The 19,404-nt window shown below is 37.0% G+C and overlaps 2 protein-coding genes across 3 annotated transcripts in view; one reads left to right on the forward strand and one right to left on the reverse strand.

Moving 5' to 3' along the window:
• Window positions 1-9,927, reverse strand: part of LOC144442366 (uncharacterized) — an 18,576-nt gene extending 8,649 nt beyond the window's left edge. The window contains exons 1-11 of the mRNA XM_078131695.1: window positions 9,587-9,927; window positions 8,757-8,873; window positions 8,278-8,400; window positions 8,000-8,119; window positions 6,834-6,959; window positions 5,128-5,250; window positions 4,232-4,354; window positions 2,513-2,641; window positions 2,125-2,241; window positions 1,283-1,522; window positions 471-713 (exon numbers count right to left, since the gene is read on the reverse strand). Of these exons, the coding sequence (XP_077987821.1) occupies window positions 471-713; window positions 1,283-1,522; window positions 2,125-2,241; window positions 2,513-2,641; window positions 4,232-4,354; window positions 5,128-5,250; window positions 6,834-6,959; window positions 8,000-8,119; window positions 8,278-8,400; window positions 8,757-8,873; window positions 9,587-9,686 (1,561 nt within the window). The 5' untranslated portion in view covers window positions 9,687-9,927. The remainder of the gene's footprint in view (window positions 1-470; window positions 714-1,282; window positions 1,523-2,124; window positions 2,242-2,512; window positions 2,642-4,231; window positions 4,355-5,127; window positions 5,251-6,833; window positions 6,960-7,999; window positions 8,120-8,277; window positions 8,401-8,756; window positions 8,874-9,586) is intronic.
• Window positions 9,928-11,534: 1,607 nt separating this feature from the next.
• LOC144442337 (COP9 signalosome complex subunit 6-like) lies at window positions 11,535-18,925 on the forward strand. 2 transcript variants are annotated; one of them, XM_078131649.1, is made up of 8 exons: window positions 11,535-11,724; window positions 12,429-12,560; window positions 13,682-13,770; window positions 14,553-14,615; window positions 15,260-15,422; window positions 16,813-17,006; window positions 17,456-17,524; window positions 18,055-18,925. In XM_078131649.1, the coding sequence occupies exons 1-8, from the start codon at window positions 11,544-11,546 to the stop codon at window positions 18,124-18,126; spliced, it is 963 nt and encodes a 320-aa protein (XP_077987775.1). In that variant the 5' UTR covers window positions 11,535-11,543; the 3' UTR covers window positions 18,127-18,925. The 2 variants fall into 2 exon arrangements, with proteins under 2 accessions (XP_077987775.1, XP_077987776.1); XM_078131650.1 differs by having other exon boundaries at window positions 16,816-17,006.
• The last annotated feature ends 479 nt before the right edge of the window (window positions 18,926-19,404 follow it).

Consider the following 19,404-nt stretch of genomic DNA (forward strand, 5'->3'; position numbering starts at 1 on the left):
ACAAGTTACTATATATGTATGCATTATCATGGATGTATATGTTGCACATATGTTCAGACAAATAATTCAGTTAATCAAGGCCTGTTTGTTCATGGAAATTTTACGGTACACACACACACACACACACACATGCATGTGTGTGTGTGTGTGTGTGTGTGTGTGTGTGTGTGTGTGTGTGTGCAAAGTCAGAGAGAGAGGGCATGTCATAGACATATACATCCATAACTACATATATTATATATAGACGCTAACCGAACCGTGTATGTTTTAGACACACCAAATATTGGCATATATATTATAGACAAACGCACATTATAAAAAGTACATTATAGAAAAACATTAATTTATCCTTAAATAATATACATACGCTAATTAGATGTATGATAGTATAGACGTGACTATAGAAATGTCTTTGCCATATAGAGTAATTATGTGATAGACAATAACATTATAGTCGATGTCTTACTTACCTACGATCCTCTCGTAAAATATGCAATCTGGATTTGGTCGAGTACTAGTGTCTGAGTGATAGATCGAACCAGTTGAAAGAGTACATGAACTAACCGAGATGCAGTAAGTAACGGATTCCCATCGTGTTTCGTCGATAGATAGAAAAAGACAGTCTTTTTCTGTAATGACTAACCATATTTCAGTTTCATGATTGCCTGGGATGAATTCTTCCTTTGAGTGGGTGATGAAGTTAGAGTAATAGTCTGTAATACGAAAGAAAACAAAAAATACAATTTACGAGAAATTTCCTTGTCAAGTCTGATTATTGCAATTTTAATCGTATTGCAGATTCTTCATCTCTTGGCACACAGGCACATACGTACATACTTGTGAACACGAGCGCACGCGCACACACACACACACACACGAACGTGCGTGCGTACGTGTCACACGCATGTACATACACATTCACACATGCGTACACACGCGTACACACACATATACGTACACACGCATGCATGCATGCATACATACATACATACATACATACATACATACATACATACATACATACATACACACATACATACACACATACACACATACATACATACATACATACATACATGCATACATGCATGCATGCATGCATGCATACATACATACATACATACATACATACATACATACACACACACACATACATACATACATACATACATACATACATACATGCATACATGCATACATGCATACATACATACATACATACATACATACATACAGCTGTGATTTTTATAAATTTATAATTTTAATGTTCACGTGATCTCACCAAAGATGCGGACTGTAAACTGACACGAGGCAACATTTCCATAATCGTCGGTAGCCCAGTATGTCACATTAGTGTTTCCAACCGTGAAGAAATCTCCGGGATTACTTGATGAACTCAGAGTGGGTATTCCAGCATTATCATTCGCTATGGGTGGGTCCCAATATACCTGGATAGGTACATCTGGGTCATCAATGCTGACTCTCACGTCTACACAATTCCAAAGAGACGGCTTCTCTAAATCTGGCAAAAAAGTTGCTAATTTGAAACTGTTTCTACTGCTACAATAGTATACGATACATTGCGATGACGTTGTTAGAGAGTACGAGGTGAGGGATGTCGCATGTGGCGGATATGGTAGTCTGGGTAATAATATAATAACATCAGATATGGTAAATGCTATCGAATGTGCAACGATTATCTAAATTTACTCTCAGTATCACTATCACGAACACCTCCCCACCACGTGCACTAGCACTACCACCAGAGATAAGAGCAACATCAAGATCGCAATTATCACAGAAACAAACTAAAACACGTTCTGCGTTCTACATTCTAAGTTCTGTATTCACTATATATAACAACAGAAACCAGTCTTGAAATTAGGATCGTCATTTCATGAAGTAAGATTGTCCATAGACCACGTGGAGGGTCTATGACTGTATGTACTATAATCAGACATGTACACTATGTTGTTTACTGAAATACACTGTGAAAGGATTTTGGAAAACTTTTTCATTACGGGGTGGGGTCACGTTGGTCTTGGTCATCGAATCTGGAGGGGGGGGGGTCAGTTTGAGCAATTCTGACTTCAACTTTAAAACACCATATGACTGGCCTCTTACCCTCACAATAGTGTCCATTGCCAATATACCCATATCGGCAAGTACACTGGTACGCCCCTTTGGTGTTTGTACAGTCGGCGAAAGAGCTACAAACATCGTGTGAACATTCGTCAATATCTGGGGAAAAAATACATTTATTTATTATTCAATTATTTACATTCCAACCTACAGGCATTCTCCAAAAACAGGAGGAGTGTTCAGTGTTAATGCAAGAGGGAACCGGAGTACACGGGAAAAACCTGCGTTGTTCGGTAGAGTCAAACTGGACAACTCTCTTCTCACTTACATCGTTGTAAATTGAATCAAACCTGAATGAATTCATATTCTAAACATGACGATCACCGCTAAAGGAAATATTAGTCGTTTAATGAAGTCTCTTTGTATTTACCTGTACACGTGGTCCCACTTCCTTCATAACCAATGTCACAAATACAAACATGTTCTCTATTGTTGTTAGTACAACGAGCAAATTGACTACACAAGAGTTGTTGGATATCCAAAGGACATGGATCAATATCTAAAAATGTAAATGTAAGTGTACAAAATATAATGAATTCACTTTTATTCAAAGTAGCAAAGATAATACTATTATATAAGTCTAAATATTAATATATAAGACTAGAGAAATTTGAAAAACCATGTTATAGATATGTGTGTGTTTGTTTGTGTGTACGTGTTTGTTTGTTTGTTTGTTTGTTTGTTTGTTTGTTTGTTTGTTTGTTTGTGTCTGTACACCTGTACATGTCTGTTTGTGTGTTCATGTATATATTTATTCGTGTGAATGTACGTGGTTGTGTGTGTGTGTGTGTGTGTATGTGTGTGTGTGCGATTCTGTGTGTACAAGTGTACAAATGTGAAAACAATGCACAAAGTCATCATTATCGTCATATGACTCTCCGTGCATTCTGATAGCAACCACTATATAATATTATCGACTTTCTCTCTGGTAGAACCCAATGTGTGAAGTATCCGAGTGGAACTGTTTAAGTGCTGGAGTTCCTCAAGGAACACTCACAGGACCAGCTACTTTTCTATGCATAATCAACGACGCTGCGAGTATAACAATAGATAGAAACATGTTAGCTCTTAAATATGTTGATGATTTGACTATGATTGAGAATACATCTGTTAATGATTGTAATAATATGCAAATTGAACTGCAGCGATTTGAAAAGTGGTCACAAGATAATAATATGTCACTCAACCCTTCAAAATGCCATTCTATGGATGTATCATTTGTCAAGAAACCTCCGCCATCAACGTCTTTGCAACTTGCTGGACAGGAACTTGTATCGACAGATGTGCTCAATATACTAGGAGTCAAAATTGCTAAAACCATGAAATGGGATATACATATCAGTGACATTACAAGGCGTGCGAGTGGCCGTTTGTTTTTGCTAAGTTCACTTAAGAGATTTGGCCTTAGTAGAAGTGATCTGATCACAATTTATATCGGGTACATTCGACCTTTATTGGAATATGCTGTACCTGTATGGCATCCTGGGTTAACCGTTAAGCAACATGATTCATTTAATAGAACGTATTCAGAAAAGGGCTTGTAGAATAATATTGGGTATGGCCTATGTATCATATCATCAGGCACTTGAGACATGTAAAATTGTAGATATAAAACAGAGACGCGATAATATATGTTTAAACTTTGCGAAATCACTCAAAAAGTCTAGATTACACAGTGACTGGCTTACTAAGGAACGTAGCGATGAAATCGGCCTTGAACTACGTAATTCTCGGCAACTATCTCTACCTAGGATACGTACACAGAGATATGCTAAAAGTGCAATTCCTTACATGATTAAACTATGGAATGATGACAAACACACTTGTTAGAAGCATTTTAAATGGTTCAGTGGTTAGTGTCTTCGTGTGTGTCCGTTGCCGTGCCCTTTTGTTAGTTGTAATTGTGTAATGTTATTTTAATTCTGTCTCAACATGAAATGTAAAGGTTTTAATGTTTGCTATATTTTAAATTTATCAGTTATGTGAAGTTGTCGCAATTCAGTCTCTGACTGCTACGAACAATTTTAATAAACCATTAATTATTATTATTATTATTATTATTACATTACACATTACATCAAGAGCTTACCTGTACATGTGTATCCACCACCAGTAAACCCAGTCCAGCAAATACAGTCGTATGATCCTAAGGTGTTTGTACAATCGGCATAATCACTACATAAATCAGTTTTACGTGAACATTCATCAATATCTGGGAAGATACAAATTGTGGTGTGATGAGTCTGTCTGTGTAAATATAACAGGCCCTTAGCAATCTTGTATGATGGTATCTTTGTATTACTTTTCTCTTGCCACAAAATCCAAATGGCAACAACCAAGTAGTATACGTAAATAATTTTAAATAACCATAGCAACAGTAATCATTTTCCTTTGAAGAATGATAAAAAGAGTGTCGTTCAGTTTGACTCTACCGTACAACGTAGGTTTTCCTCGGGTACCCTGGTTTCCTCCTACACTAACACTCAACCAAAGGCGCCTATAAATGGGACTAGCTCCCGTTGGTTATCTGATCACTCACTCACTCACTCACTCACTCACTCACTCACTCACTCCCTCCCTCCCTCCCTCCCTCCCTCCCTCCCTCCCTCCCTCGCTCGCTCGCTCGCTCGATCGATCGATCGATCGATCGATCGATCGATCGATCAATCAATCAATCAATCAATCAATCAATCAATCAATCAATCAATCAATCAATCAATCAATCAATCAATCAATCAATCAATCAATCAATCAATCAATCAATCAATCAATCAATCAATCAATCAATCAATCAATGATACTCGAATGAAAGCTGTACATTATGTTGTGTCATTGTGCACAACCAGTGTACATGACGTATGCCTTATGTCGTCCGGACTCGACGTATGGTACCTCACATAATAACATTGTAGTATGTTGCATTCATGTACATTCTAAAACGAGAAGTCATGTTTATACTTGTCTTAGCCCTTTGTTTGTATTTACCTGTACATATGTCTCCATCTCCCGTGTATCCATCTTTACAAACACAATAGTATGTCTCACCATTGGGCAAGCAATCAGCGAATGGTGTGCACAAGTCGGTGCCCTTAGAACATGCATCAATCTCTGAAAATATACATGTAACGAATGACATCATCTTTGAAGTATAAACACTATTTAAGTGGAATAAGCTGTGGTTATGATCTTATTTTACAATTGAGTGGTTTACAAGAAATACTAACATAAATCAACAATTCACTATAAACTGATTGGGTGTAACATTATCTAGCCCACATTGCTGTTGTGTGTGTATTATAAATTCATTATATAAATATAAAGGCTTCTTTCTGGAGAGAACAGTGCTCAATACAATATTAATTCTTATTGGGTTAATAGGTGGCGGCTTAATAAAGTCTAGAAACTATCCACGTGGACTCGTTTTCTACTGTCTGTCTCTCCACGATGTTTAATGCTAGTACTCATCTAGTAAGTGTTTTAGCCATTCAGAAACAAATAAAAACAGTGAGGCCCGAACATGCAACCTGCAGAGTTCCAAGCCAGACACTCTACCCTTCCACAGCTATAACTCTCAACCTGCAGAATTCCAAGCCAGACACGTACTCTACCCTTCCACAGCTATAACTCTCAACCTGCAGAGTTCCAAGCCAGACACTCTACAATTCCACAGCTATAACTCTAGCTCAACCTGCAGAGTTCAACGCCAGACACTCTACCCTTCCACAGCTATAACTCTCAACCTGCAGAGTTCCAAGCCAGACACTCTACCCTTCCACAGCTATAACTCTAGCTCAACCTGCAGAGTTCCACGCCAGACACTCTACCCTTCCACAGCTATAACCCTCAACCTGTAGAGTACCAAGCCAGACACTCTACCCTTCCACAGCTATAACTCTCAACCTGCAGAGTTCCAAGCCAGACACTCTACCCTTCCACAGCTATAACTCTCAACCTGCAGAATTCCAAGCCAGACACGTACTCTACCCTTCCACAGCTATAACTCTCAACCTGCAGAGTTCCAAGCCAGACACTCTACAATTCCACAGCTATAACTCTAGCTCAACCTGCAGAGTTCAACGCCAGACACTCTACCCTTCCACAGCTATAACTCTCAACCTGCAGAGTTCCAAGCCAGACACTCTACCCTTCCACAGCTATAACTCTAGCTCAACCTGCAGAGTTCCACGCCAGACACTCTACCCTTCCACAGCTATAACCCTCAACCTGTAGAGTACCAAGCCAGACACTCTACCCTTCCACAGCTATAACTCTCAACCTGCAGAGTTCCAAGCCAGACACTCTACAATTCCACAGCTATAACTCTCAACCTGCAGAGTTCCAAGCCAGACACTCTACCCTTCTACAGCTATAACTCTCAACCTGCAGATTTCCAAGCCAGACGCTCTACCCTTCGACAGCTATAACCCTCAACCTGTAGAGTACCAAGCCAGACACTCTACCCTTCCACAGCTATAACTCTCAACCTGTAGAGTTCCAAGCCAGACACTCTACCCTTCCACAGCTATAACTCTCAACCTGCAGAGTTCCAAGCCAGACACTCTACCCTTCCACAGCTATAACCCTCAACCTGTAGAGTTCCAAGCCAGACACGCTACCCTTTCACAGATAACTCTAGGCACACGTACATGACTCACTTTTCATTTTGATAGCATACATTACTTCGAGTTTACCTGTACAGCTGTATCCATCACCTGTATACCCAGACCAACAACTACAGTTATATGATCCCCCGGTGTTTGTACAATCAGCATACTCACTACACACGCTAGGGTCATCGTAATTACATTCATCAATATCTGGAAAGATGTAAATCATTAAGAACATTAAGCTAATACACAATATAGATTGAAAATACAAATTCTGATATTTCGTAGATTTCAGTCTGTTTTTAAAACATCCACCAGACAATGTTGGAACATTTGGAAGATGCTAAGAGATAGCATGTAAGTGAACATGTACTATAAATTGACTTTGGAGTTTGGTATCTAGTTCGAACCTTAGCATTCAACTGAGTAAATGACGTGTAATCAATTGAATAGAATTAAAATAATGAATTGAAAGTTACTTTCACCTCAAACTATTACGATTGTATTGTATTGTATTGTTGAATAAGCTAGAAATGTTCGATGTATATAAGCTGCATAGGGTTTTAGGTCCTTTTGTGTATAATTTGCTGCACCAAAAATTTACCCCACTCTACTGATGAATACTGTACTGTGTTAAAGTATGAATACAATAAACGACAGAAAGATCAGAATAATTTATGGTAAACATATTATGGTAAACAATCAATAACATACTACAGGTGCAATCACATGGTCAATACAACACGACACTAGAAATGAACCGAGAAGTCAGCTATTCATAGCATCATTACTTAAAAAAATTATTGAAATGGTACACCTCATAACAGTGTATAGTGTTAATGTAATATATGCCTTGCTTTCATTTTGCAGGTCAGAGATATGTGGGGGTGAGGGGAGGGGGCTCGAGGGTAGAGCTACATTTTGTATATTTTAATTACTTGCAACATTATTTTCTGTTTCGAGGGGTGAGACACGATTAGCATCGCTATTTTCTCACTCCTATTATTCGATCTGATTGTTTTGATTCTTATGCATTTATGTTTGAGGTGTCATTTTGTTTCTTTTTGATCGGGTAATAAAAGACACAGTATCGTAAAAAGAACGGTAGCAGTGGGGTCAGAACCCTACAACCGGCAGATTCAAAGCCGACACTAACCATCAGATCATGACTCCATGTATACATGTTCCCTGCGCGTTTTGATTGCAACGGCGGCGCGTTTTGATTGCAACGGCATGATTGACTTGTTTACCTGTACATGACGTTACTCCATCGCCAGAATACCCAACCTGGCAAAAACAGTAATGTATTCCAAAGAAATCATAACAATCAGCATGATCATTACACGGTTCATCAGCACATTCATCGGTATCTAGGAAAGATACAAATTACGTTATATACATTTCATCGAAATGTGCAAAATTCTGACATTTCGATCATATTTAGATTTCAATCTTACTACCATGACTCCGTACGTGGTTTGATAACACCTATGATGTTAGTACATAACGGATTACTTCAAGAGCTTACCTGTACAGTTATATCCATCACCAATAAGCCCAAACCAGCAACTACAGTTATATGATCCTTCCGTGTTTGTACAATAAGCGTAATCACTACATGAGTCAGTTCCATTATAACATTCATCAACATCTGAGAAGATACAAATTGTAATTAAAACCGTCATATACTACTTTTTTTCTTTAAATATACGAATTTCGATCATATTTAGATTTTAATCTGTTTTTCGGAAACATCCACTAGATAATGTGTGAAGTTGGAACATTTGAATGATGGTACCGTACCGGTGATACTGTAAACCTGGAAATGTTGCGTTCTCTACACATCTCAGGTGGGGTGGGGTGGGGTGGGGTGGGGGTAGATGGATGCATGAGAGCTTATCGACATGGCATACGTGTATATTTACAGACTTACACTGTACGCGATGCATATTCAAAAATCAACTATTTCCATCAAACGATACAGTATATGTTGCTCTTTGTATTTACCTGTACATATTGTGCCATTTCCCTCGTAACCATCATTACAAGTACAATAGTCCCCTCTGATGGTACAGTTAGCAAATGGACTACACACGTTAGGATCCGAAGAACACCCATCGGGATCTGAAAATATACACGAAGAGAATAAATATTTTGTTTGATGATACAACACTACATCGATATATAAATGGTACAAGTTGTGTTTATCATTATGTCGTTAAAAAAATATTATTTAAACTGATTATTATGTTCATATCGATCGATGAAATGGAAAATCGTCTTTCTAATGTTGTTAGCAGAATAGAAAATTGATGAAGAATAAGGGTATCCGTAACATGTATGTACGATGTTTACTTAGTAAGAATAATACTAGAAGTATCTATATCTATAACGAAACGTAGCAACGCAAGGGTTGGAATTTGTAAGTCACTGGGTACTTAATATATAATTCCTGAGTTCCATCTTGAATTTTTCCCTGACATTTTACTTTTAAGGGGGCATGGTAAAGAATTTCAATGCTTTGTAGCTGTATGTTTTAAATTATGTTGGGTGATATTCAGTTTTGAAGTTCACCATATATAAAACTCTTGATCACATAGCTAGAGTACTGCTGTATTATATGTTGTATGACTCATAACAAGGTAACTATAACCGATGGCCATACCCTTTCAGTTCTGTGAGATTCACAAAATAATACTAAACAATTAATATACATTATGATGAATTATTTGGATCTATACGGTGTGTTCTTTAACTGAGAAAGGATTAACCCAGAGGTCAAAGGTCAAGCTACAATGCAAATTTCATTGATAGTCAATCACAGACAAATGGCTTACCTTGGGCTTGTGGTTGAGCTCGACATATCCCAACTATATGTATACCAACCACCAGTAGTAGGACGAAAGTTGATTTAGTGGTATCATTGAATACACCCATTATGATAGGTGTGCGGGTACTGCAGTGTTTTCCGTCGTCTTCTCAAACGTATACAGTTCTAACATGGTTCTAGCAAGGTTACATTCCTACATAGACATCTGTTCAAGTTCAATCCAATATGTTAATCGAATGAAATTCTCACCATTAACTCCAAAAGTATACAACGTCGAATGAAACTGCTCTGAAACTATACTATGTAGTGAATTAACTGTATGGTCCATGCAGCCTAGTCCCAAGATCTTTCTTGTCACGTGATTGAAACAACACGAAGCTATACGTGATTTGTTGACCTGAAACACTCACTAGCCTACGGTGTTGGAAGCCTACCTTTCTTGAAGGACACTTTCCAATATGCCAAGCCTGTTGTACAGACTGTAGTGTATTCTCATCACAATAGACTCCATTTATTCATGAAGTAAGTATTGTACGGATGAGTGAATTCGAAGAATACAGTAACTTCACCTTTTTGTAAGGTCACATTTCTCGTGATCCTGTCTGGGACTTGGATACCTGGTTTACATTCAATAATAACCAAGAGTGATTGGCCTAGTCATATATGTATTTTAACTTTGATTGTTCAAAGAATGTCTACTGGCTACTTTTCCAGAAAAAAATTGAAGGAGAGAACTCTAATTAGTTGTTGTTTTGTTATGCTGCTGCTGTTTTGTCGTCGTCGTCGTCGTCGTCGTCGTCGTCGTCGTCGTCGTCGTCGTCGTCGTTGTTGTTGTTGTTGTTGTTGTTGTTGTTGTTGTTGTTGGTTTTGGTTTTGGTTTTTGTCAACCACAACCACATTCCCTTATTTCAGTTCGGGTGCAGCCAACAAACTTGCAATGGAATGGCGTTTTTAGAGGGCAGTTTTCGTACCTTCCGTAAGGAAGGAAGGTTATGCTATTCTTTTGTTTGTTTGTTTGTTTGTCTGTCTGTCTGTCTGTCTGTCTGTCTGTCTGTCTGTCTGTCTGTATGTCTGTCTGTCTGTCTGTCTGTCTGTCTGTCTGTCTGTCTGTCTGTCTGTCTGTCCGTCCGTCCGTCCGTCCGTCCGTCCGTCCGTCCGTCCGTCCGTCCGTCTGTCTGTCTGTCTGATAACAGCTCACATGATGAGTCTATTCTGACAATGTCCCAGAATGTCCTCTACTGTCCTTCTCCTTGTGTTTGGGGACAATGTCAGAATCGAGTCCGTACACCGTTTGCACAGACTTGGATCTTTGCAAGTAGGGCTAATTTGTAAGCTCATGTGTGATTCGTGTATGCTCTGTCAGTATCATATCGTCGCAAACCATGGCCTCTTTTACGGCACCGTCGAAACTTGCCGTAAGAACTGTAGCGGAAGAAATAACAGCTCTCTGGTTTGCGAGAATGTGTCAATATAATCCGAGTATTTAAATTTGTTTTTTTGTTTGTCTTGTTTTATTTTTTTAAAACACATTTTGCTGAATCTGTATTAATATTAATTATTTGAAGATTTTCCTATTTATAATTGGTTAGTAGAGACAGGCCCCTGAGTTAGGAACGAGATGAATAGTTCAATTTAGAATAAAAAAAATAACTCGACCACCACCCTGTATAGTAATACGCTATACCGTATTTTAGTGCCATGCATTTACTATAGTGAAAATTCTTCCAGCTTTTTTTTAAAATAGAAATATTTGCATTTAGAGGCAAAATCAGATGAAAGTAACATCGTTTTAGTAGGATGAGTACTAAAACGGTTCAACCCCCCTACCCCTCCCCCCCCCCCGCACCCCAAAGTAAACGAATGTAGTTCTTCTTTATTCTGCTCTTGCCCCCTTTGTTGGGGCGCATGAGATGTACATTGGAGGAACGAAGCTACAAACAAACTGCTGAACGAAAAGTTCAGCAATGGCGAGCAAAATGGAAGTAGATCCGTCGCCTTCAGCAGCTGCAAAGTCGTCGCCTGATTCCGTAATGGCATCGGCTGGAACCACAGCAAGTGTCACTGTTGCTCTACATCCTTTGGTTATCATGAATGTGTCAGAACATTGGACGCGGATCAAGGCTCAGGAGGGAAAACCTATGGAAGGTGAGTGAATGGTCACAGCAAAACATACTCTTTTTTAGAAGTTTATCATCGTCTTGCACTTTGCAGACGAAGTAAGTCGGGACTCACTTCTGACAGTACCACCCTACAGTCCTGAATGCAGACGAAGTAATTCGGAACTCAATCTGAAATTGACCCCTTCTGTGAGTCCCGACTTACTCCGTCTGCAAGTAAGAATAATTGTATAGATGATGTTTATCCCAACGTTTATAGCTACATACATGATGTACCACAACACTAGTACTACTAGTAATAGTATCACCAGACACCATTTTTATACAATTTCTAGTCAGTATTCAAACCTTATGTTCTGTGGTAAGAAACAACACGTGCATTATAATTGTGTGTACATGTCATGGTATGTTCATGGTTATCCCAAAAACATTCTTTGAACAGATGAAACTTACACTGTAATTTGTGTAAAGATACATGTATGTACGTCATGCCGTTCATAATTCCGCCCTCACCGGCCTCCTTACACTTGTGAATGGCATTGATACAGTGTGTAATGACTGGCAAGAAAACCAAATTTTCGTTTTAACCCACAACAACGAAAATCGTCTTTTATTGGAAAGCTATGAAGTACTAGCCAAAACTGTGATTGAATTGATAGAAAAACAGACATATATAATAATTTTCAACAGATTTTCCTTCTGAAAATAATTTTGTTTTTTGTTTTTTTACAGTACTTGGTGCATTAATTGGCAACCAGAAAGGTCGTAACATTGAAGTATACAATTCCTTTGAATTAATGTTCCACAGAGAAGATGGTAATATTGTAATTGACAGAAGTTACTACAATACCAAGGAAGAACAGTGTATGTATAAATAAGTACAGTGTAATAATAAATGCTAGTTTTTATGTGGCACTTTCCCACTTTGTGCTCAAATTGCTTTACAATTATCACTCCAGGTACATGTTTGGAGCTATGACACAATGGCCCTTCAGACAGTTGTACTTCCTCAACTCTCTGGAAAGCATAAAAGGAAATATGTACACAATATCCCTTAAATTGATACTGTGAATGCTCTTGTGTTCCATTACGATACTGAGAATAATTATAATTAAGATACCTTTTGGAACAAACATGATGCTGTACATGTGAAAGGTGTACCGCAGTTTCGGCCATATCTCATGGCTGTGATTCACCACCAGGGTGCGCCCTCTGTGGTTGAAAATTGGAAACCCCCCCAATGGGTGGGATTTACTATGATGCTGGAGTAGACTTTGGGTAGTTCAAGTCCAGGGTCTCTGTTTAGATTGTCATTATAACAATGTTATCCTACAAGGTACCTGTATTCTATAAAGCCGGGTAAAAAGAGGTACAAGTATGGTTCAAACATTAACAGTTAGGACTTCATCAAATCACAAACAAAAAGTGTTTATGTATATCTAGTCTAGCCATTTTGATTTATTTTGCCATAATATGGGGACATGATATTTTAGCTTTTATACCCACAGACACTGACAATTAGTCAGAAAGTGTGAGTAAATATCGGTAAATGTTGGTTAATAAGACATGTAGACTGTAGTTTTTGTTTACTGATGTCTATTACAACAACCAGCAATGTATTTTTTTCACAATGCTGTTGAGTTTTATTCACCTAGTGACTACGGTCGTCATAGCCTTAGTGCTAACGAGTACTCCTTATGATGTCACAAAATCCTGTGGTCTAGGTGGGACCGGAAATACCCGAAGACTCTTGAAGTAAATCCGAAGGGAACTGACTGAAAAGAGGTCATTTTAAGGTGTTTGCAGACGCTTTTTAAAAGTTTTAAAACCAGAATGCGTTTCACAAACATGTCGTCTAGCAAATTAGTGATAGTGAATGTTCGCATTTTGAATCACCTTTAAGTGTGAGTTGAAATAGTTCATATGTAACACTGTAAATCTTTGTAAATACAATGTATATTAACTTAAATGTATGTCACATTCAGTCAAACAGGTGTTTAAAGATCTTGATTTCTTGGGTTGGTACACTACTGGAGGTCCAGCTGACCAATCTGATATCAAAATTCACAAACAGGTAATATGCTTCACATCTATTCAACTCAATTTATCACTTATTAATCCAATCATGTCTGAATAATGCATATTTAGTACTAATTATTAAATACAACCTTTCAGAAAGCCAATGTATTTATAACACTCTGTATGTTCATCATGGAAGCACTATGATTCATACACAAGTTCTCTTCCACTTTATTGATTGCGAAACAGACATGTTTTGAACAAATCACTTGTCCGTCAGTGCCTAACTTGATCTGACAGAATGATCCAAATTTACTGGAGGTGTTGAGTAAACTGGAGGTGTGGAAGGTTAGCTTCATTAAATTCAGGTGTGAAATATATTTATGATCGCAAGTCACAGTTTAGCCTAAATGTTTAGCTACCTTGCTGTGTGATTGTGATACGAGTACAAAATAATGGCAGATACATTGTTATACATGTAGCTGTTAAATGTATAGAGTAATCATGAACAAATCACTGAGATGTGTTTCTTAGCTTGACACCTCAAAGCTGCATTAGCTGTAACTGAAGTATTAGTTACAATACATGCACTGAAAACTGTTTAAATTCTACCATACTTAAACTATGTCTGTATGTAAGAAGGGTGATGCTCAGTTTGACCCTGCCAAACCATGCAGGTTGTTCCCCAGGTAGTCCGGTTTCATCCTGCTTGTTTGGCACCTCATTAGGGGGCGCTGTTCTTGTGGCAACCAATCAACAAATTTCAGAATTTTTGTGGATGAATAAAGATTATTATTAATATTATATCTGATGTTGATTATCTTTTTGTCTTGACAGATTTGTGAAATTAATGAAAGTCCCATATTTCTAAAGATGAATCCATTAACAAGAAATACTGATGTAAGTATGGTATAATTTATGTCTCGTTGATGTTGGCCATCTCGTGTACAACTACATACTCTTGTTTATATATACACCAAAATGTATTGTACTCTGTTCTGTGGGATAGTGTAATGGTCATGTCGTGTACAACTACAATGTACTATTGTTTATATATACACCAAAATGCATTATACTCTGTTCTGTTCTGTGGGATAGTGTAATGGTCATGTCGTGTACAACTACAGTGTACTATTGTTTATATACACCAAAATGCATTGTACTCTGTTCTTCAGGATAGTGTAATGGTTTTGTAAATCATAGATTCATTGAACTGACCCATTCTGATACATGGCACTAAATAACAGGACCTCTATAATCACCATGCATGTTTTAGGGAGTGCAGAGTGTTTCATGACTACTTCTTTCCTTTTCAGTGAAAAATGATCCCTAGTTTGTGATAGATGTCATATGTGGTGTAGTCTGTCTGGTTTGAGTATCTAAGATATGATGTGTTATGCTACACACTATACTATCAGATATCACTTCACTGATAATGTGGCATGACATATCATATCTTACAGACTAATCTGGTGTCTAGAGTTATGAATCTGTAATTGACGTCATCAATGGAGTTACATACTAATGTATTTTTTGTTTTTCAGTTACCTGTCACTGTATATGAGTCTGTGATAGATGTAGTCAATGGAGTAGCCACTATGTTACTGGTAGAAATCCCATATACACTAGCCACAGAGGAAGCAGAGAGGATTGGTGTAGATCATGTAGCCAGAATGTCTACATCTGATAGCTCTGAAAATTCAACAGGTTAGTATTAATAATGTTGGGTTCTTATATAGCGCTTTCCCACTCCATGCTCAAAGCACTTTACAATTATTACCCCTGGCTCGGATCAGAACAGCACAACAGCCCTTTAGTCCTTTTCAACTCCCTGGGGAGCATACAACCCATTGCAGCCATTTAAGCGCATAGGATTAAAGCCTTCACATTGCAACCTACATCCTACCAGGTCCCCAATTATACAGCTGGGTTGACTGAGGCACAGTCGTGGTTCAAATCTTGCTCAAGGACTTTAGCCACTCAGAAACAAACAGCAGGCAGCGACGGGGCTCGAACCTGCAACCTGTAGATTCCAAGCCAGTCACGCTAACCATTCACCCATCATGACTCCAATGGGTATTCCACAGTGTTTTCATTAGCATCAATATCCCTGTGTCTTGTAGCTCAGAAATTGACACACCACAAATCAGTGTGAAGATTTTGTCTATTGTGAAATACTAGGAAGAGTAAATGACCACTTTACAAATACTGTGGAATGTTGTATTTTCTTTTGTGATTCTATGCCTGCCATCTTTGTTAGTACATGTATCTCTGTTTTATTCATATTAATTTGTATGAAGGTATATTTTTCCTAAGCCTTGTATGTGCCAAGTCCTACATCATTGAACACCATCTTATGATTACATACACTTACAGCAATAATTATACTTATTGTTCATGTAGTACTTCATGATGCAAGCTTTGTGTGCACAGTAAGTGTGCAGGATTGAAAATATGCTACATTCATATATTTTAATATTAATTTGATACCAGAAATCCTTATTATTATTTTCTTTGTTTTGATTGATACTAAATGTCACAGTTCTCATAAATATATGATGTGCTAGAAAATCAATTGTAATATCAAACAACCCTCAGTCCTTGTGATGCGTGAATGCCAGTGTCTTTAACCATAGACAATAGAGAGGTCCCTCTCTATTGTCTATGCTTTAACCCTTATTTTGTAAGAATGCTTGTGGTGGTCTCTATGGTGACAATGCAGCAGAAAACATTGCAAGCATATATGCATGTACCCCTGAGAACTCATATTAGCCCTCAGTTACATGTCATGTGCTTCTGTTATTATTATATATGTTTATCTGAAAGAGCAACATACCAGGAAAAATCATGCCGTGCTATCACAGTGTTTCTTGTACAAGGAATGATTGCACTTTCATTTGCATGTCATTTACATACAGGTGTGCAGTTATATTTATGGTATTGCACTGCAATGCAAATACCATGGGCACATACTGGTACACTTAATTTATGTAATCATGTGTTGTTTTCTCATTTTGACTTTTCTAAACATATTTTTGTTTTACTACGATGCCTTGGTGATATATATATATATATTTTTGTTTCCTTGATTGATCAGTAGCTGAACACCTGAGTGCCCAGTACAGTGCTATTAAAATGTTACACAACAGAGTCAAATTGATCCTAGAATACATCAAAGCTGTGGAAGCTGGTGAATTACCACGGAATCATGAAGTGCTTAGAGAAGCTTATAGTCTATGTCACAGACTACCAGTACTTAGCACAGAGAATTTCAAAGGAGATTTTTACAATGTAAGTATTACTAATACAGTCAACATAAAAGTAAATTTTATGATGTACATGTAATTATGGAAATACAGTTTACATTGTAAGAAATCACTTATGCCAAATTTTTCATATGGTAACTTTTTCATAACTTGGAATTTATATTTAACTTATCAAATTATAATTAACAATTGTTTGTATTTTTAATGCAATTATATAAATTCACATTGGAAATGTATGTAGTTTTATTTGTTAGACGATGTTTGCATTGGAATGTATTTGACACTAGTTTGCTATCTAATCATCACTTTGTGTGACTTCTTACAACATAATGAATATATATTCTCCAGAAAGATCTCCCAGAATACAGAAAACAAATATTTTGTAAACAAATACAAAGGCCTTTTCCAAATCCCTGTTCACCATGCATTAACTGGCAGAGTAATCTTATTAATAATTTGACATTGTTATTACAGCAATGCAATGATGTATCATTGATGTCATATCTAGGAACAATAACCAAAGGTTGTAACTCCATCAATCAGGTCAGTATACATTTAGAATTCCTTATCCTTGAGACAAGATTAGCTGTTTTGTCTGGGCTTGAAATTCAGTTTTTATTTATACACAATGTACATAATCAGTCAATCAATCAATCAGTCAATCAATCAATCAATCAATCAATCAATTTCAAGCTGTTTTGTCTGGGCTTGAAATTCAGTTTTTATTTATACACAATGTACATAATCAGTCAATCAATCAATCAGTCAATCAATCAATCAATCAATCAATCAATCAATCAATCAATCTGCAGGAAATACAGAATGCAAGAATTACTTTATTCTGTATTTCCTGCAGATAAGGATTCATGACATATATGAATTTCTTTGTCATTTAATTTATTGTTGCTCTTTTGTGACATTACCCAGAGAAAACAATAAAATAAATGAACAAGAAGTTAAATTTAGTACACTACACATTGCCATAGAGGGCGATGTGCACAAATATGTATGTTGATATTTCAGGGATACTACTACACTTCCGATTTACAATGTGCTTGTCTTTTTTATTTCAGTTTGTGAATAAGTTCAACGTACTTTATGACAGACAAGGAATGGGTAGAAGAATGAGAGGACTTTTCTTTTAATAGTTTTTCATTTCTATTGTAGTTAGTCACTGTATTATTTTGTATTGTGGCCCTCCAAGAGGTGTAACTTAACATACACTTTTATGTTAGCCAAATCACTGACAACTTTTTTGTGTCATAAGGCATTAGCAGATACAGATAAAACAAATGCATCTGGGTTTTTTTTGTAAAGGAAAATAATAAGGTTGATTTAGACTGCATCACTTCCTGTGTCAAAGTTCATTTTGGGATCCACTCTGATGTATACTGTGTGTATGTTTTATCCTTACAGCATAGGCACTTTCTAAGATATACTAATAGTTCAAAACCAGCAATTCAGATATTTTGTATATACATGTTATTGTCTTTGTTAAATTTCAATTAGTGTTTTACAATTATTGAGTTACAAACAAGAACTTGGTCTATGTTGTTTCACATTGATTTTTCAAGTAGAAAGCCACGATAAAATTGTTTTATAAATTAAAAATCCAAAATAAAATAAATACCCCATCCTCATCCATATGGCCACTTTACATATGTGATTTGAGTTTACCGAAAGCAACTAATGGTTCAAGTATGTTTCAGAAAGTAGAATTCTACAAAGTAACAGGTAAAAGTACCCTTTAAAGAACATAGACTCAGCATATTCCAGTTTTCTGCATCCAGTATAGTTATTAGGTACATATGAAGTAGAATACCTTACCATAATAGTGAGTATGTGATTAGTTAGTCTAATAAGATAAGCTGATCTGCAATCTGTATGTATAGTTATTGTAATCTATAGTGATACAAAAAATTATAAAGCTGGTAACTGTACGTATCAGTAAAGTTTTGACATGTAAAATAAAAACATATTTCAAGTCACATTGTTTTGTTTTGTTTTTATCTTGACCTAGAAATACATATTGTGTTATTACCAATGTTTTCATGATGGATGAGAGAGAGAGAGAGAGAGAGAGAGAGAGAGAGAGAGAGAGAGAGAGAGAGAGAGAGAGAGAGAGAGAGAGAGAGAGAGAGAGAGAGAGAGAGTGTGTGTAGGAGGCAACAATAGAAGTCGTAATTGTACCAATTACATTGTTCATCACAATATCCTTTCCCTGTTGATTAGAATAATCTGTGAATGTTAAATAAAATCGGCTTTATCAAAATCTTAAATGAGTGAAAGTAACACTTAATAAATGATTGTATGCTTTCACTAGAGATGAGAAACAAACTTGTCTGACTCCCAGGAGATGATGTCTGACAGTGAAAATCAGGGAGAGTTATGGTTAAAATATTGTACAGTACTATCTGAAGTTA

This window comes from Glandiceps talaboti, chromosome 11, assembly GCF_964340395.1.
Source record: "Glandiceps talaboti chromosome 11, keGlaTala1.1, whole genome shotgun sequence".
NCBI lineage: Eukaryota > Metazoa > Hemichordata > Enteropneusta > Spengelidae > Glandiceps > Glandiceps talaboti.